This window comes from Saccopteryx bilineata, chromosome 2, assembly GCF_036850765.1.
Source record: "Saccopteryx bilineata isolate mSacBil1 chromosome 2, mSacBil1_pri_phased_curated, whole genome shotgun sequence".
Lineage (NCBI taxonomy): Eukaryota > Metazoa > Chordata > Mammalia > Chiroptera > Emballonuridae > Saccopteryx > Saccopteryx bilineata.
Genome location: NC_089491.1, coordinates 78,689,801 through 78,710,405, shown reverse-complemented (window position 1 = coordinate 78,710,405; position 20,605 = coordinate 78,689,801). Strand labels below are relative to the sequence as shown.

Here is a 20,605-nt window from a genome sequence, read left to right as displayed (position 1 = left end):
TCCAAAAAAATTAAAATTTTAAAAAAAATTCATTACTCACAAGTTCTACCAACACTAGAACAAAGTTCAGCTAAGGAAAGAACTTTCTCTCTGCTTTTTAAAATCATGTTCCTCATTTCCATCTGAGACCTCTGCAGAATTCCCTTAATGTCCATATCTCTAGTATGCACCTTAAAACTCCTCCAGCATCTACCCTTAATCCAAAGATGCTTCCACATTTTTAGCTATTTGTTGCAATGGCACCCAACTCCCAGTACCAAAATCTGTATTGGTCTACTCAGGTTGCTATGATTTAAAAAACCTGGACTGGGTGATTTAAACAACAGACATTTAATTTCTTACAATTCTGGAGGCTAGAGCTATGAGGTCAGAATGCCAATATGGTTGGGTTCTGATGAGAGTTCTCTTTCTGGCTTGGAGACAGTTTCTCACTCTGTCCCCACTATGGTAGAAAAGAGAGCGCAGGTGTCTCTTCTCTTCTTGTTAGGGCACAAAATGCATCATAAGGGCCCGTTCCTCATGACCTCAATTAAACCTAATTACCTCCTCAAAATGTCCTCTCAACATTGGGGGCTAAGACTTCAACATATGAATTTTGGGGGATATAATTTAATCTACAGCAATAATACATCTCTTGAAATCCGTTTTGTTATTAAAACAGAGAGAAAAAATATCTCATATATAAATGAATGATAAGGATTATTCTGCTTCCTCTAAACACTTTATTTCAGGAGAGCTTTTTAGAAAATAAAATTTACAGTATGTAAAATTTATCAAATATTTACAGGCATGACCTGTGGTGGTGTAGTGGATAAAGTGTCAACCTAGAACATTGAGGTTGCTGCTTTAAAACCCCGGGTTTGTCAGGTCAAGGCACATAGGGGAGTTGATGCTTCCTGCTCCTCCTCCCTTCTCTCTCTCTCTTTCTCTTTCACTCTCTCTCCCTCCCCTCTCTAAAATGAATAAATAACATTTTAAAAATTTACATAATTATTTACCACTCAAAATAAAATATTCAAAAGAATTTCTAAAAGGTGCACTATGGGTAAAGCACCATTTTCTTTTGTAAAATGGATTCTAGTAGTTTGCATGTGAGTTAATACTGTAGAAATCTGTATATGACACATATGTGATGATTAAGGAGCTTCCACAGTCATAATACACTTCAGTAGTATTATGGGAACAAAAAAGGTTGGTATTTACAGCTTGTTATTCTTCAGATTTGGGACACATTTTTCACATCCTTCAGATGAGTAAGTCTCTTTTTTATTTTAATTTTACTGAAAAAATTAACTTTAACAGGGTGACATTGATCAATAAGAGTACATAGGTTTCAGGTGAACATCTCGATAGCATTTGAACTGTTTCTTATGTTGTATACCATCACCTAAATAATTTTCTGTCCCCTTATATTTGTCCCTCTTTATACCCTTCCCCCAACCCATCTCCCCTCCCATTCACTTAAGTCCCCTCCCTCTCCCCCATGTTCCCTTCCCCTTGATAACCACTTCCATTTTATTTATGTCCACAGTCTCAGTTTTATATACCACCTATGTGGGAAATCATACAATTCTTAGTTTTTTCTGATTTTACTTATTTCACTCAGTATAATATTCTCAAGATCCATCAATGTTGTTGTAAATGTCACTACATCATCGTTTCTCATGGCTGAGTAGTATTCCATTGTATATATGTAGCACATCTTCTTTACTCAATCCTCTATAGGGGAACACTTTGGTTGTTTCCATGTCTTCAGCACTGAATAATGCTGTGATGAACAGGGTGGTGCATGTGTCTTTATGTACCAATGATTTCAAGTTTTTGGGGTACATAACCAGTAGAGGAATTGCTGGGCCATATGGCAAGTCCATTCTTAATTTTTTGAGGAACCACCATATTTTCTTCCATAATGGTTGTACTAATTTACATTCCCACCAGCAGTAAATGAGGGCTTCTTTTTCTCCACAGCCTCTCCAGTTCTTGTTATTATCTGGCCTGTTGATAACAGCCAATCTAACAGGTGTGAGGTGGTATATCGTTGTAGTGTTCATTTGCACTTCTCGAATAGCTAGAGAAGATGAGTGTCTTTTCATATACCTGTTGGCCATTTGTATGTCTTCTTTTTTTTTTTCTGAAGTGAGAAGCGGGGAAGCAAAGAAACAGACTCCCACATCAGAGGTCCCCAAACTATGGCCCACAAGCCACATGCGGCCCCCTGAGGCCATTTATCCGGCCCCCCGCCACACTTCCAGAAGGGGCACCTCTTCCATTGGTGGTCAGTGAGAGGAGCACAGGAACCTGGAGTACTGTATGTGGCAGCGCCACAAAGTGTGGCGTCGCTCAGGTACAGTACTACTTCTGGTGACGTGGGATGCATGCATCATGGCTCCAGAAGCACGTCATATCACTTGTTACGGCTAGCAGTGACAAATATGGAACCGGACATTGACCATCTCATTAGCCAAAAGCAGGCCTATAGTTCCCATTGAAATACTGGTCAGTTTGTTTATTTAAATTTACTTGTTCTTTATTTTAAATATTGTATTTGTTCCCGTTTTGCTTTTTTACTTTAAAATAAGATATGTGCAGTGTACATAGGGATTTGTTCATAGTTCTTTTTATAGTCCGGCCCTCCAATGGTCTGAAGGACAGTGAACTGGCCCCCTGTGTAAAAAGTTTGGGGACCCCTGTCCCACATGCTCCCTATTGGGATGCACCTGGCATGCTCACCAGGGGGCGATGTTCTGCCCATTTGGGGTATTGCTCCTTCACAACCGGAGCCATTCTAGCCCTTGAGGCAGAAGTCATGAAGCCATCCTCAGTGCCCGGGCCAACTTTGCACCAATGGAGCCTTGGCTGCGGGAGTGGGAAAAGAGAGATAAAGGAGAAGGGGAAGGGTGGGAAGCAGATGGAGGCTTCTCCTGTGTGCCCTGGCTGGGAATCAAACCTAGGACATCCACACACGGGGCTGACGCTCTACCACTGAGCAAATCGGCCAGGGCTGTATGTCTTCTTGGGAAAAGTGACTGTTCAGGTCCTCTCCCCATTTTAAAATTTGATTGTTTGCTTGTTCGTTGCTGAGTTTTGTGAATTCTATATATATATTTGATATTAAACCCTCATCAGAGCGGTTGTTTGCAAATATCATCTCCCATTTAGTTGACTATTTGTTTTGTTGTCAGGGTTTTTTTGTTTGTTTGTTTTTGCTGTGAATAAGCTTTATTATTATTATTTTTTACAGAGACAGAGAGTCAGAGAGAGGGATAGACAGGGACAGACAGACAGGAAAGGAGAGAGATGAGAAGCATCAATCATCAGTTTTTCGTTGCGTGTTGCAACACCTTAGTTGTTCATTGATTGCTTTCTCATATGTGCCTTGACCGTGGGCCTTCAGGAGAGCGAGTAACCCTTTTCTGGAGCCAGTGGCCTTGGGTCCAAGCTGGAGAGCTTTTTGCTCAAACCAGATGAGCCCGTGCTCAAGCTGGTAACCTCGGGGTCTCGAACCTGGGTCCTTCCGCATCCCAGTCCAACGCTCTATCCACTGCGCCATCGCCTGGTCAGGCTTTTTTTTTTTTTTTTTTTTTATTCATTTTTTTTTTTAGAGAGGAGAGACAGAGAGAGAGAAAGAGAGAGGAGAGAGAGAGACAGAGAGAGAGAAGGGGGGAGGAACTGGAAGCATCAACTCCCATATGTGCCTTGACCGGGCAAGCCCATGGTTTTGAACCGGCGACCTCAGCATTTCCAGGTCAACGCTTTATCCACTGCGCCACCACAGGTCAGGCATGCTGTGCATAAGCTTTATAGTTTATATATTCCCATTCATTTATTTTTGCCTTTACTTCCCTTGCCTTTGGGGCCAAATTCATAAATTGTTCTCTATGGGCAAGGTCCATGAGCTTAGTACCTATTTTCCTCTATGTAATTTATAGTTTCAGGTCTTATATCTATATCTTTGATCCATTTTGTATTAATTTTTGTGCAGGAGGACAAACTGTAGTCAAGTTTCATTCTGTTGCATCTGGCTTTCCAATTTTCCACAACCATTTATTGAAGAGGTTTTCTTCATTGTTGTGTTTTTGGCTCCTTTGTTGAAGATGATTTGTCCATATCTATGTGGTTTTATTTCTGGGTTCTCAATTCTGCATCATTGGTTTGTATGTGTATTTTTCTGCAAATACCATGCTGTTTTGATTATCATGGTTCTATAGTATAATTTGATGTCAGGTACTGTGATACCTCTGGCTTCATTCCTTCTCCTTAGGATTGCTTTAGCTATTCGGGTATTTTTATGGTTCCATACAAACCTGGTAATTTTTTGTTCTATTTCTTTAAAGAACAACATTGGCCGTTTGATGGGGATTGCATTAAATTTGTATATTGCTTTGGGTAATATGGCCATGTTAACTATGCTGATTCTTCCAATCCATGAGCATGGAATATTTTTCCATTTCATTGTGTCGTTTTCAATTTCTCTCAATTATGTTTTGTAGTTTTCAGTATGTAAGTCCTTCACATCCTTCAAGTTTATTCCTAGGTACATTAGTATTTTGTTGTTGTTGTAATTGTAAAGAAATTGTTTTTTAGTTCATTTTCCAAAGTTTCATTATAGGCATATAGAAAAGCAGTAGACTTTTTTATATTGATTTTTTTTTTTTTGTATTTTTCTGAAGCTGGAAACGGGGAGAGACAGACTCCCGCATGCGCCCGACCGGGATCCACCCGGCACGCCCACCAGGGGGCGACGCTCTGCCCACCAGGGGTCGATGCTCTGCCCCTCTGGGGCGTCGCTCTGTTGCGACCAGAGCCACTCTAGCGCCTGGGGCAGAGGCCATCCCCAGCGCCCGGGGCCATCTTTGCTCCAATGGAGCCTCGCTGTGGGAGGGGAAGAGAGATACAGAGAGGAAGGAGAGGGGGAGGGGTGGAGAAGCAGATGGGCGCTTCTCCTGTGTGCCCTGGCCAGGAATCGAACCCAGGACTTCTGCACGCCAGGCCGATGCTCTACCACTGAGCCAACCGGCCAGGGTTATATTGATTTTTTATCCTGTGACTTTACAGTATTAATTTTGTTTCTAATGGTTTTTTTTGGTGGAATCTTTGGGGTTTTCTATATACAGGATCAAATCATCTGCAAAAAATGATGATTTTTTCTTATTTCCCGGTATGAATGTCTTTTATTTCTCTTTTGCCTAATTGCTCTGGCTAAAACTTCCAAAACTATGTTGAATAAGAGTAGAGAGAGTAGGCAGCCTGTTTCATTCCTGATTTTAGAGGAAGAGCCTTCATTTTTTCACAATTTAGTATGATATTAGCTGATGGTTTGTCATATATGGCCTTTATTATGTTCAGGTACTTTCCTTCTATTCCGATTTTATTAAATGTTTTAAACATAAATGGATATTGTATCATATCGAATGCCTTTTCTACATCTATTGATAGAATCATATTGTTTTTGCTCTCTGTTTTGTAAATGTGGTGTATTACGTTATCGATTTCTGTATGTTGAACCATCCTTGTGCTTCTGAAATGATTCCCACTTCATTGTGATGTATTATTTTTTAATGTGTTGTATTCAGTTTGCTAGTATTTTGTTTATGATTTTTGCATTTGTATTCATTAGAGATATTGGTCTGTACTTTTCTTTTGTGTTGTCCATGCCAGGTTTTGGTATGAGGGTTATGTTGGCCTCATAAAATGTGTTGGGGAGTATTGCTTCTTCTATTTTTTGGAAAACTTTGAGAAGGATAGATTTTTGTCTCTCCTTTTTCTTTGAATGTTCTTTGAATGTTTGGTAGAATTCACTAATGTAACCATCTGGTCCTGGATTTCTGTTTTGGGGGAGGTTTAGGATAGTTGTTTCCATTTCCAACCTGCTTATTTGTTTATTTAAGGTTTCCACTTCTTCATGGCTCAGTCTAGGAAGGTTATATAATTCTAGAAATTTATCCATTTCCTCTAGGTTGTTGAATTTGGTGGTCTATAATTTTTCATAATATTCTACTATGATCCTTTGTATATCTATGATGTCTGTGGTAATTTCTCCTCTTTCATTTTGGATTTTGTTTACGAGTCTTCCCTCTTTTTTCCATAGTGATTCTAGCCAGTGGTTTGTTGATTTTGTTGATCTTCTCAAAGAACCAGCTCATTGTCATATTAATTTTTTTCTATGGCTTTTTTGTTCTCCATTTCATTTATTTCTGCTTTAATTTTTACTATTTCCTTTGTTCTGCTGACTCTGTGTTGCTTTTGTTCTTTTTCTAATTCCTTAAGGTGTGATGTTAGGTTTACTTGGGATCTCTCTTGTTTCTTGATATAAGGGTGTAATGATATAAACTTCCCATTATTATTGCTTCTGCTGTATTCCAGAATTTTTTTTTTTTTACAGAGACAGAGAGAGACTCAGAGAAAGAGATAGATAGGGACAGACAGACAGGAATGCAGAGAGATGAGAAGCATCAATCATTAGTTTTTCATTGCGACACCTTAGTTGTTCATTGATTGCTTTCTCATATGTGCCTTGATCGTGGGCCTTCAGCAGACCAAGTAACCCCTTGCTCGAGCCAGTGACCTTGGGTCCAAGCTGGTGAGCTTTTTTTGCTCAAATCAGATAAACCTGCACTCAAGCTGGCGACCTTGGGGTCTCGAACCTGGGTCCTCCGCATCCCAGTCCGACGCTCTATCCACTGCGCCACTGCCTAGTCAGGCGTATCCCAGAAATTTTGATATGTTGTGTTGTCATTTTTACTTGTTTGTGTGTGTGTGTGTGTGTGTGTGTGTGTGTGTGATCTTTTGATCTCTCCTTCTAATTCTTTTTTGACCCAGGAAATTTTTAGAAGAATTTTATTTAATTTCCACATTTTTGTGGGTTTCTTTCCTTCATTTTTACAGTTGAATTCTAATTTCAAAGCCTATAATCAGAAAATATGCTTGGTATAATTTCAATGTTACTGAATTTGTTGATGTTAGTTTTGTGGCTCAATGTATCGTCTATCCTTGAGAATGTTCCATGCACACGCAGAAGAATGTATAATCTAATGTTTTGTGATGAAATGTCCTATAAATATCTATTATGTCAATTGGTCCAGAGTGTCATTTAAGGTCATTATTTCTTTATGGATTTTGTTTGGATGATCTATCTAAAGGCATCAATGGTGTGTTCAAATCTCCAAGTATGATCTTGTTTTTGTCTGTTTCTATTTTAGATCAATTAGTAGATGTCTTATGTATTTTGGTGCTCCCTGGTTTGGTGCATATATATTAAGAAGTGTTATGTCTTCATGATACGATGTCCCCTTTATTAATATGAAATGTCTATCTTTGTCTCTGGTTACTTTTTTGTCTTAAAGTCAGCATTGTCAGATATGAGTATGGCTATATCTGCTTTACTTTATATATTATTTGTTTGGAGAATCTTTTCTAACCTTTCATTTTGAATCTATTTTTGTCCTTGCAGCTTAGATGTGTCTCTTGAAAGGAGCAAATGGTTGGGTTTTACATTTTGATCCAATCTGCTACTCTGTGACTCTTTATTGGTGCGTTCAATCCACTTACATTTCAGGTAATTATTGATATTGAGGATTTCCTATAGCCATTTTATGTTTTGTTTTCTGGTAGCTCTGTGTCTTGTTTGGTTCTTCTCTTTTGTGTTTCAGTCAGTTGGTTTTATTTGGTGGTATTCCATACTTCTTTCCCTTGTTTCCTCTTTTGTTATGCTGTGTGTTTCAGTAGTGGCCTTTTCGTGATTACCATAGGTTAAAAAAAAAAAAAAACCTGTTCATATGTACAACAGTCCTTTGTCATATGAGTGCTTCTGCACTCCATGCTCCTTTGCTACTTCTGATCTTTATCCTCTCCCCTTTTATATTATTGTTGTTACAGATTATCCTTGTCTTTATTGTGACCTTATTGGAGCTTTTACTTGTAGTATTGATTTGTTTTGTTTTTTGTCTGGTCAAATAATTCCCTTGATTATTTCCTGCAGTGGGGGTTTTCTGGTGATAAATTCCCTCAGCTTCTGTATGTCTGTGAAAGTTTTTATTTCTCCTTCATATTTGAAGGATAACTTTTATGGATATATTATTCTTGGCTGGTAATTCCTCTCTTTTAGTACTTTGAATGTTTGGGTCCACTCTTCTGGCTTGTAGAGTTTCTGCTGAGAAATCTGATGATAACTTAATGGGTTTTCCTTTACATGTTATGATCTTCTTTTCCCTTCCTGTCTTGAAGATTCTTTCTTTGTCATTGATTTTTGACAAGTTTATTATGATGTACCTTGGAGTAGGTCTGTTTGGGTTCAGTAACTTGGCATTCAGTTTGCTTCTTGGATTTGAGGCTCTAACACTTTACATAGATTTGAGAAATGCTCATCAATTATTTGTTTGAATAGGCTCTCCATTCCTTTCTCCCTCTCTTCTTCTTTTGATATACCCATTATTTTTATATTGCTCTTTCTGATAGAGTCAGACAATGCTTGTAGAGCTATCTCAGTTTTTTTAATTATGAGTCTCTCTTCTCTTCTCTCTAGCATCGCTAGTTGCCTGTCTTCGATGTCACTGATTCTTTCCTCTCTCTGACTTGTTCTATTTGCTAAAGTTGCTACCTCAGTCTTCAATTCACGTATTGAGTTCTTTATCTCTGTTTTTAAAGTTTCAATTTCCTTGGTGAGGTATTCATTTTATTTATTAATTTGTTTTCTGAGTTAAGTTGCATATTGGTGTTTTCTCGTATCTCGCTGAGTATTTTCAGAACTTCAATTTTGAATTCCCTATAATCTAACTCCAAGGCTTCCATGTGACTGACATATTTTTCTGGAGATTTTTCATTTTCTTTCTAAAATACATCTCTGTTTTGTGTAGCCATGGTATTCAATTTCATTTTCCTTGACTGCATTTGAGAGTGGTATTGTTAAGAACCCTAAGAAACAAACTAAAAATATTTTAAAATTTAAAAAATACAATAAAAACATAAAAAATTAAGTTATGACATGTAAAGAAGAAAAACCACAGAAAAAAGTTCAAAAGCAAAGAAGAAAATCAAATGCATAACACCCACAAAAAATAAGAATAAAAATATAATAAATTTAAAAAATGAAATCAGAACCAAAGGAAAAAATGAGTAAGAAGGAAAAAAGGGGGAAATAAAAAAATAAATTTCAGTTTTGAGAAACTTCTTCCAGTAGGTGTCACTGTATTTCAACTTTTAGCTCTGTGAAGTTCCTGGGCTGTCCATTGAGATGTTGCAGGCACTATGATGTGAGCAGGTCCATTGTCAAGTTGCTGGTTGGGGCATACTGTGAGGGGTTTACAGCTCTAAGAATAGCAATCTCAGGCTTCTGAGTGCTCCTTCCCACATCTCTATAGACCCAGGGACCATATGTGGAGCACCTCTGCTCTTCAGGGAAGAGTGGCTCTGGAGAGCTAGCTCTGAGTTTTGTCTCTGCCTCTCTTTGTACTGCAAGATGAGGGGGGTGGGATCTGGGAGGCTGGGGGCTGCAATTTAGCTTTCTGTCTCTGCCGAGTGCAGACTGTAGGCAGACCACGGGAACACTGGCTATGACCCCGCGCTCTGGCTGCTTTGGTTTATTTCACCTTCTGCTCTTCTATCTCACTGCTCCTCCTGGCAGAAGGAGACCCAGTCACTCTGAGTTTCCTTCTTCGTACCCCTCAGACAAAATCCAGAGTGTCCAAACTACCTTCCTCCCCGCAGTCCAGCAGAGAGAGAAAAAAACAGTCACTCCAGGGTTGTCTCCTCTCCTCTCCAAAGCCCACCACAATTGTGTTTTACCTTCTGCTCTCCTTTTCATTTTTCTAAAATTTATTTTGGTGATGGTTGCACAAATTTTTCAATATTGTAATAACTACTGAATTAAATAAGTATGGTACATGAATTACTTCTCACTAAAGTTATTACAAAAAATAATAATAGTGGGTGATTTCAATACTTCACTCTCAGTAATTGATAGGAGTTAGGTAGAAATTTTGCAAGGATATGGATGAGTTGAATGTCTTTATTAACCAACTGTACTATATATATGTGGAACATGGATCAGGTTTGGGCATATTTTGGAATAAAACCAAACACTTCTTATAAGTATAACATTAAGTCCTTTATAATTAAAACATTTCTGACCATTGCTTGACACAAAGAGTAGATATTAGAAGTAGAGAATTTAAGTCTAATTTATGTAAATTTCTTTTAAAAATCGTGATTTAAAAATTACTTCCTAAAATGTTTGAAAGAATTCTTCAGTGTAAAACAACAAATTTCCAAAATTCATTCCTTATACAAACAGATACCTTTAGGAACAGACACTTAAGAAACAATCTTCTCTTTTTCATTTGCTTTAAGATTAAAGTATGATAACCAACAGTAAGGTATAATATGTCTAAAAATAGTTATAGCAGCCTGATCAGGCAGTGGCACAGTGGATAGAGTGTTGGGACTGGGATGCGGAGGACCCAGGTTTGAGACCCTGAGGTCGCCAGCTTGAGCGCAGGCTCATCTGGTTTGAGCAAAAAAAGCTCACCAAAAAAAATAAAACAAACAAACAAAACTCACCAGCTTGGACCCAAGGTCGCTGGCTTGAGCAAGGGGTTACTCAGTCTGCTGTAGCCCCACGGTCAAGGCACATATGAGAAAACAATCAATGAACTAAGGTGTCATAACAAAAAATTGATGATTGATGCTTCTCATCGCTCTCCGTTCCTGTCTGTCTGTCCCTATCTATCCCTTTCTCTGACTCTTTCTCTGTCTCTGTAAAAAAAAAAAAAAAGTTATAGCAAACCCAATTCACCTCATTTAAAAAAGTGCAAATAAATTACGGCAACACATTAATATAGATATTTATATTAAAATCTTCACATTTAAAACTAGTATTTGCAAATACAAACTGAGGCAATCACCAGTTAATAATGTGATTTATCATGATACATTCACAGTTTTAGACACAGGCAAATGTGCAAGCTATATTTATTCATGGTGCCTGTGTTTAAACTCTAAGGTATAATGCAATAAATATATAAAAATGTTAAGATGAAGAGAAAAACCTAAGTGAAAGGGAATGCTAGTAAAGTGTCTTTCTGATGTAGAGCTCTCTCTTTTATAAAGGTTGTTCCTTAATATGACCTTATTTAAAGAAATCTAGGTATTAAACTAATTATATTAATTAGTAGTGCCTGAAATTTTTTCTAAATTCACAGACATGTCCAACACAAATATGAGCCAAACAACACATGTAAAACAAAATATCTACTTTTATAAGATTGTCTATTATAATATATTTATACCCTTCCTTTTACCTTTATTGTCTGCCTGCTTGTCTGAAATCGCTGTTCAGATACTTGCTGCTGATGAAGGAGCTTTTCATTGGCTTCTTTATGCTCCTTTACAGATAGTTCTGCTGTTTTTTTAGCATTCTGAAGTACACCATTTTGTTGTTGCAAGGATATAATCTTTTCTTGTAATAAAGTAATATTGCTACTTGTTTTCTGGGCAATTATATTTTTCCACTTTTCTCTGTTAACTGAGAAAATATGTGATATATAAGAAGTCTGTTGTTCATAATATTTTAAAAATCATGTTAAATTACAAAGACACTGTTAATTTATATGTATTCTTACCTCTCATAGGAACTGTTGCATGTGAACTCTTTTGAATATGTCCATTCTTCTTTTGAAAGGTTGGCTTTTTAGCATTCTTGTAATGAAAATAGTCCTAAATTGGAAGATTTCATAAAAATTAGATTCTTATTCAATAACAATGTCAAGTGAACCAACATGATAAATAATATTTCTTTACTTAAAAATATATTTATTTTATGCAGTTAAAAAACAATCTAGACAATAAAATTCTATAATTGATACTAAGAACTCATAAATGAACATATGTATACAATAAAGTTAACCTAGAGGGCAGAAGATACAAGTACAAAATCAACTTCAAAATAGTAGTAATTGGACGTCACGGAAATGGCGCCGTGAGAAGCGCGTCCGACAGCTCTCCCCTAAATCACAACAAATTTATCAACTAGAAACAGAAAAATTTATCCTCGGAGCATTCCGGAGTTCCACACAAACTGAAAGCAAAAGGACTGTTATCACTTGAATCTGAGAGACGAGGGTGTGGAGGAAGCTACCGCAGCGAGGCTCATTCAAGCCGCCAGGGAGTGCGCCTGCGGTGAGTCAGCCCATATACTGGGGAACCGCAAGCCGCCGCGAGCCCCCGCGAGCTGCCGCGAACCCCCGCGAACTGCCACCGCGAGCTGCCGCGAGCCCCCCGTGAACCGCCACCGCGAGCGGCCGCCACGAGCCGCCGCGTGCGCGCCCGGTCCGGTTGAGCACCGCTGACGTTCCCAGCGGCCCGCACACTGCGAGTGGGGGTCGCCGGCCACCGGTGCCCGGAGCGCCCCATTCGCGCGCGTGCCTTGGGCATTCCACGCGCCCAGGGCGCCCTGCTGGCCCGCACACCCAGGGGGCTCCATTATCCTGCGCCTGGTGCGGTCCAGCCGCCAGCGGCGGGGCGAGCGGGAGAGGCTTGGAAGATTCTATCCGTGGGCGGGGCACCTCACCCAGCCATTCAAGCTAACAATCAAGCGTTGGGGGAGGGGCGCGTGCAGGCAGCCTAAAATACCTTCAGAAACACAATTGCGACCCAATCACTGAAATTAGCTTAACCCATAAAATCTGCGCACCCTCGGTTCTAATTGATAAGATCTCTCTCAGTTCAGCGATCCAAGACAAGAGGCGTGATATTTTTTAGTGCCTCTCGCTAAAGGGGCGGGGGCAACTTCTGATTGATAGAGCCTCCATATTCAGGGATAAACGCTAACAAGAAGGACTTGGCAGATAATAAGGTCTATACTACACTAGTCGTAAGCAGAGACTAGTGCCTCTTCTTCCCTGCAAAAACAGGCTACAAAGTGTGGAAAGCCTGGGTTGAGAGGTCCAACTAAATGATAGGCGCTGAACAGTCACCTTGACAACAATTGACTCCCACCCCCGCCTGATTACACTGGAGGCCCTGACTCTCAGAGCCTTTCCCAAAGCCTTGCACTGAGTGGGGATAGAGTGGGGATTTCCCAGCTCTTTGAGCCTCTTACTCCCCAGGCAGAAGCAGTTGCAGCCTTATAGCTGGATCACCAGGCTGCTAATTCAGAAAGGGGGGACTAGGAGAGAGAATCCAGGAAAGCAAACTCTCTCATCGTTGGACCCTGCAAACGCCAACAAGCCTTTACTTCCAGCAAGACTAAAGCCAATTATATGACATTGCCATAGAATCCCATCAACTGCAAATCCCTACCTAAGAGTGACACAGGGGCAGAGCCTGGGGTACAGAGTCACCGACTAGGAAGAGGGAGAGAAAAGAAAAAGGAAGAAGTTAACCTCTCAAAATCAAGAAAAACCCACAGACTTTACAACTTGATCCACTAATTTTTTGTTGTTGTTATTGTTGTTGTCGTTTGTTTCTTCTATCTTTTTGCCTTTATTTCCTCCACCTCGGTCCTTCTATTCTCTGCCCATCTTATGCTTCCCCTTTCTTGAACTACATTACCCATGAGTGTTGCATTTTATTTTTCTTCTTCATCCTCACCCTCCTTTAAGGTTATACTCCAAAACACTTAACCCTCACTCTCTCCTCTTTTGTTTTTTTTTGTTTGTTTGTTTTTTTTGTCTTGCTTTATTTTGTTTTTTTCTCCTCCTATTTTATTTCTTCCTTCGTTTTTCTCTTTTTCTTATTTTTTCCTTTCTATTCGTTTTTTCTTTTCTCATTTTACTTTCCTCCCATATAATCCTTAATCACAAACAAATTAGTTAATTTGGGACTCAAGGCTTTTTTTTGGCTTTATTTCTCTTTTTTGCTTTTGTTTTTATTTTTTTATTTTATTTTTCTCTTGTTTGTTTATTTTTGTGGCATTTTGGGTCCTCCCAACCCAAGGACTCCATTGTATTTAGTCTTTGCTCCACTTAATACAACAGATTTTTACTTATTATTTTTATTTTTTCTTCTTTATTATTCTTTTTTGGTCCTTTTTTCTGATTCCCTCTTATCCCTCTCATTATATCTCTTAGTTGACCATCACTTACAAGCAAATCATTTTATGCTTGTCTAAGATTTTCTTCTTTTTTTTTTTTTTTTTTTTTTTTGCATTTAGTAGGTCCCTACTCCCTTTTTTTGCCCCTTGAACTCTTCACCCCAAATCAGGCCCTCCATTATAGGCACGATATTTCCCTGAGGAGGGGAGAGGAGGGAAAGAGAAGAGAGAAAAAAAGGGGGAAATAATAAATTATTACTGTTTTGTTTTTTTTTTTTGTGGGGTGTTTTACCCTTTTTTTTTTTTTTTTTTTTTTTTCTTTTTACTCTTTATTAATTCTAATTAGTGCTATCAATAAGACCACCCTCAGATGCCGATAAGAAAGAGGAAATCGAATATTATGGATACAAAAGAAAGAGAGGTAACACAAATAGATGTGGAAAAATCTATGGAGAAAAGACTTAACATATTGGAAGCCTTGGAGCTAAATGACAGAGAATTTAAACTAGAAATCTTAAAAATACTCAGAGATATACAAGAAAACACAGAAAGGCAATATAGGGAGATCAGAAAACAACTCAATGAACACAAAGAATATATTACCAAGGAAATTGAAACTATAAAAACAAATCAAACAGAAATGAAAAACTCAATTCACGAGCTGAAAAACGAGGTAACAAGCTTAGCTAACAGAACAGCCCAGATTGAAGATAGGATTAGTGAAATAGAAGACAAACAACTTGAGGCACAACAGAGAGAAGAAGAAAGAGACTCAAAAATAATAAAAAATGAGAAAGCCCTACAGGAATTGTCTGACTCCATCAGAAAGAATAACATAAGAATAATAGGTATATCAGAGGGAGAAGAGAAAGAAAATGGAATGGAGAATATACTCAAACAAATAATAGACGAGAACTTCCCAAGCCTGTGGAAGGAACTAAAGCCTCAAATTCAAGAAGCAAACAGAACACCAAGTTTTCTTAACCCCAACAAACCCACTCCAAGGCACATCATAATAAAGATGACACAAACCAATGACAAAGAAAAAATTCTCAAGGCAGCCAGGGAAAAGAAGAGTACAACATATAAAGGAAGGCCTATTAGATTATCATCAGATTTCTCAGCAGAAACTCTACAAGCTAGAAGAGAGTGGACCCCAATATTTAAAGCCCTGAAAGAGAGGAACTTTCAGCCAAGAATACTATACCCATCAAAGCTATCCTTCAAGTATGAAGGAGATATAAAAACATTCACAAATACAGAAAAGATGAGAGAATTTATCAACAGAAAGCCCCCACTCCAGGAAATACTAAGGGGGGTTTTCCAACCAGATTCAAAGAACAAAAGAAAACAACACCACAAGTAACAGCTCCACCAAGAACACAATAAAACCAAACTTAAACTGTGACAACAAAGGAAAAAAAGGGGGGAGAGGATGGAGATTAACAGTAGCAAAGGATGATGAAGTGCAGAAATACTTATAAGATAGGGTACTACAATGAATATGGTAGGTACCCTTTTCATTACTTAATGGAAACCACCCTTAAAAAAACCACCACAAAAACACTTGACTTAAAAAAGGTAGCAACAGAGGAAAGAAGTATGGAACACAAACAAACAAAAACAAATGATAGAAAAACAAAAGAGAAGAATCAAACTAGATACAAAACTAACAGAAAGCAATTTATAAAATGGCAGTAGGGAACCCACAAGTGTCAATAATTACACTAAATGTAAATGGATTAAACTTACCAATAAAAAGACACAGAGTAGCAGAATGGATTAAAAAAGAAAATCCAACTATATGCTGCCTACAAGAAACACATCTAAGCAACAAGGATAAAAACAAATTCAAAGTGAAAGGCTGGAAAACAATACTCCAAGCAAACAACACCCAAAAAAAAGCAGGTGTAGCAATACTCATATCGGATAATGCTGACTACAAGACAGGAAAAGTACTCAGAGACAAAAATGGTCATTTCATAATGATTAAGGGGAAGTTGAATCAAGAAGACATAACAATCCTTAATATATATGCACCAAACCAAGGAGCACCAAAATATATAAGACAGCTACTTATTGACCTTAAAACAAAAACTAACAAAAATACAATCATACTTGGAGACCTCAATACACCGCTGACGGCTCTAGATCGGTCATCCAAACAGAGAATCAATAAAGATATAGTGGCCTTAAACGAAATACTAGAACACCTGGATATGATAGACATCTACAGGACACTTCATCCCAAAGCGACAGAGTATACATTTTTCTCTAGTGTACATGGAACATTCTCAAGAATTGACCATATGTTGGGCCACAAAGACAATATCAGCAAATTTAGAAAACTTGAAATTGTACCAAGCATATTTTCTGATCATAAAGCCTTGAAACTAGAATTCAACTGCAAAAAAGAGGGGGAAAAACCCACAAAAATGTGGAAACTAAACAACATACTTCTAAAAAATGAATGGGTCAAAGAAGAAATAAGTGCAGAAATCAAAAGATATATACAGACAAATGAAAATGAAAATACGACATATCAGAATCTCTGGGATGCAGCAAAAGCAGTAATAAGAGGAAAGTTCATATCACTTCAGGCCTATATGAACAAACAAGAGAGAGCCGAAGTAAACCACTTAACTTCACACCTTAAGGAACTAGAAAAAGAAGAACAAAGACAACCCAAAACCAGCCGAAGAAAGGAGATAATAAAAATCAGAGCAGAAATAAATGAAATAGAGAACAGAAAAACTATAGAAAAAATCAATAAAACAAGGAGCTGGTTCTTTGAAAAGATCAACAAAATTGACAAACCCTTGGCAAGACTCACTAAGGAAAAAAGACACAGGACTCAAATAAATAAAATCCAAAATGAAAGAGGAGAGATCACCACAGACATCATAGAAATACAAAGAATTATTGTAGAATACTATGAAAAATTATATGCCACCAAATACAACAATCTAGAAGAAATGGATAAATTCCTAGAACAATACAACCTTCCTAGACTGAGTCATGAAGAAGCAGAAAGCCTAAACAGACCAATCAGCAGGGAGGAAATAGAAAAAACTATTAAAAATCTCCCCAAAAATAAAAGTCCAGGCCCAGACGGTTATACTAGTGAATTCTATCAAACATTCAAAGAAGACTTGGTTCCTATTCTACTCAAAGTCTTCCAAAAAATTGAAGAAGAAGCAATACTTCCAAACACATTTTATGAGGCCAACATAACCCTCATACCAAAACCTGGCAAGGATGGCACAAAGAAAGAAAACTACAGACCAATATCTCTAATGAATACAGATGCTAAAATACTAAACAAAATACTGGCAAACCGAATACAACAACATATTAAAAAAATAATACATCATGATCAAGTGGGATTCATCCCAGAATCTCAAGGATGGTTCAACATACGCAAAACGGTTAACGTAATACACCATATCAACAAAACAAAGAACAAAAACCACATGATCTTATCAATAGATGCAGAAAAGGCTTTTGATAAAATACAACACAATTTTATGTTTAAGACTCTCAACAAAATGGGTATAGAAGGAAAATATCTCAACATGATAAAGGCCATATATGATAAACCATCAGCCAACATCCTATTAAACGGCATAAAACTGAGGACTTTCTACCTTAAATCAGGAACAAGACAGGGTTGTCCACTCTCTCCACTCTTATTCAACGTGGTGCTAGAAGTTCTGGCCAGAGCAATCAGACAAGACAAAGAAATAAAAGGCATCCATATCGGAAAAGAAGAAGTAAAGCTATCACTTTTTGCTGATGATATGATCCTATACATCGAAAACCCGAAGGACTCCACAAAAAGATTATTAGAAACAATAAACCAATACAGTAAGGTCGCAGGATACAAAATTAACATACAAAAGTCCATAGCCTTTCTATATGCCAACAATGAAATATTAGAAAACGAACTCAAAAAAATAATCCCCTTCACGATTGCAACAAAAAAAATAAAATACCTAGGAATAAACATAACAAAGAACGTAAAGGACCTATATAATGAAAATTACAAAGCATTGTTAAGGGAAATCGAAAAAGATACAATGAGATGGAAAAATATTCCTTGTTCTTGGATAGGAAGAATAAATATAATCAAAATGGCCATATTACCCAAAGCAATATACAAATTTAATGCACTTCCCATCAAAATCCCTATGAGATTTTTTAAAGAAATGGAACAAAAAATCATCAGATTTATATGGAACTATAAAAAACCCCGAATAGCCAAAACAATCCTAAGGAAAAAGAATGAAGCTGGGGGCATTACAATACCTGACTTTAAACTATATTATAGGGCCACGATAATCAAAACAGCATGGTATTGGCAAAAAAATAGACACTCAGACCAATGGAACAGAATAGAAAGCCCAGAAATAAAACCACATATATATGGTCAAATAATCTTTGATAAAGGGGCCAACAACACACAATGGAGAAAAGAAAGCCTCTTCAACAAATGGTGTTGGGAAAACTGGAAAGCCACATGCAAAAGAATGAAACTCGACTACAGCCTGTCCCCGTGTACTAAAATTAATTCAAAATGGATCAAAGACCTAAATATAAGACCTGAAACAATAAAGTACATAGAAGAAGACATAGGTACTAAAATCATGGACCTGGGTTTTAAAGAACATTTTATGAACTTGACTCCAATGGCAAGAGAAGTGAAGGCAAAGATAAATGAATGGGACTACATCAGAATTAAAAGTTTTTGCTCAGCAAGAGAAACTGATATCAAAATAAACAGACAGCCAACTATATGGGAACTGATATTTTCTAACGACAGCTCAGATAAGGGCCTAATATCCAAAATTTACAAAGAACTCATAAAACTCAACAACAAACAAACAAGCAATCCAATAAAAAAATGGGAAGAGGACATGAACAGACACTTCTCCCAGGAAGAGATACAAATGGCCAACAGATATATGAAAAGATGCTCAGCTTCATTAGTTATTAGAGAAATGCAAATCAAAACTACAATGAGATACCACCTCACTCCTGTTAGATTAGCTATTATCAACAAGATGGGTAATAGCAAATGTTGGAGAGGCTGTGGAGAAAAAGGAACCCTCATTCACTGTTGGTGGGACTGTAAAGTAGTACAACCATTATGGAGGAAAGTATGGTGGTTCCTCAAAAAACTGCAAATAGAACTACCTTATGACCCAGCAATCCCTCTACTGGGTATATACCCCAAAACCTCAGAAACATTGATACGTGAAGACACATGTAGCCCCATGTTCATTGCAGCACTGTTCACAGTGGCCAAGACATGGAAACAACCAAAAAGCCCTTCAATAGAAGACTGGATAAAGAAGATGTGGCACATATACACTATGGAATACTACTCAGCCATAAGAAATGATGACATCAGATCATTTACAGCCAAATGGTGGGATCTTGATAACATTATAAGGAGTGAAATAAGTAAATCAGAAAAAAACAAGAACTACATGATTCCATACATTGGTGGAACATAAAAATGAGACTAAGAGACATGGACAAGAGTGTGGTGGTTACCAAGGGGGGGGGGAGGGAGGTCATGGGAGGGGGGGAGGGAGAGAGTTAGGGGGAGGGAGAGGGGCACAGAGAACTAGATAGAGGGTGACGGAGGACAATCTGACTTTGGGCGAGGGGTTTGCAAAATAATTTGATGACAAAATAACCTAGACATGTTTTCTTTGAATATATGTACCCTGATTTATTAATGTCATCCCATCACCATTAATAAAAATTTATTTAAAAAAAAAAAAAAAAAAAAAAAAGAAGCTAGAAAAAAAAAAGACAGGATAAACAAATGGGACTATATCAAACTAAAAAGCTTTTGCACAGCTAAAGAAAATAAGAACAGAATAAAAAGACAAACTACACAATGGGAGAATATATTTGACAATACGTCTAATAAGGGATTAATAATTAAAATTTATAAAGAACTTGTAAAACTCAACACAAGGAAGACAAACAATCCAATCAAAAAATGGGTGAAAGAAATGAATAGACATTTCTCCAAAGAGGACGTACAGATGGCCAATAGGCATATGAAAAAATGATCAACATCACTAATCATTAGAGAAATGCAAATTAAAACCACAATGAGATATCACCTCACACCAATCAGAATGGCGCTCATCAACAAAACAACATAGAATAAGTGCTGGCGAGGATGTGGAGAAAAGGGAAGGGAACCCTCCTGCACTGCTGGTGGGAATGCAGACTGGTGCAGCCACTGTGGAAAACAGTATGGAGATTCCTCAAGAAATTAAAAATTGAACTGCCTTTTGACCCCGCTACACCACTTTTAGGAATATACCCCAAGAACACCATAGCACTGTTTGAAAAGAAGAAATGCACCCCCCCCCCATGTTTATGGCAGCATTGTTCACAATAGCGAAGATCTGGAAACAGCCCAAGTGTCCGTCAGTGGACAAGTGGATTAAAAAGCTTTGGTACATATATACTATGGAATACTACTCAGCCATAAGAAATGATGACATCGGATCTTTTACAACAACATGGATGGACCTTGATAACATTATACTG

At 37.8% G+C, this 20,605-nt stretch overlaps 1 protein-coding gene across 7 annotated transcripts in view; it reads right to left on the bottom strand.

Annotated features, from left to right (window-relative positions):
- The window catches only part of CNTLN (centlein), a 363,805-nt gene that overhangs the window by 83,330 nt on the left and 259,870 nt on the right, over positions 1-20,605 (bottom strand). For all 7 annotated transcript variants that reach the window (XM_066257308.1, XM_066257310.1, XM_066257311.1 and 4 more), the window contains 2 exons: positions 11,616-11,709; positions 11,295-11,518 (listed from right to left, as the gene is read on the bottom strand). In XM_066257308.1, the coding sequence (XP_066113405.1) occupies positions 11,295-11,518; positions 11,616-11,709 (318 nt within the window). The remainder of the gene's footprint in view (positions 1-11,294; positions 11,519-11,615; positions 11,710-20,605) is intronic.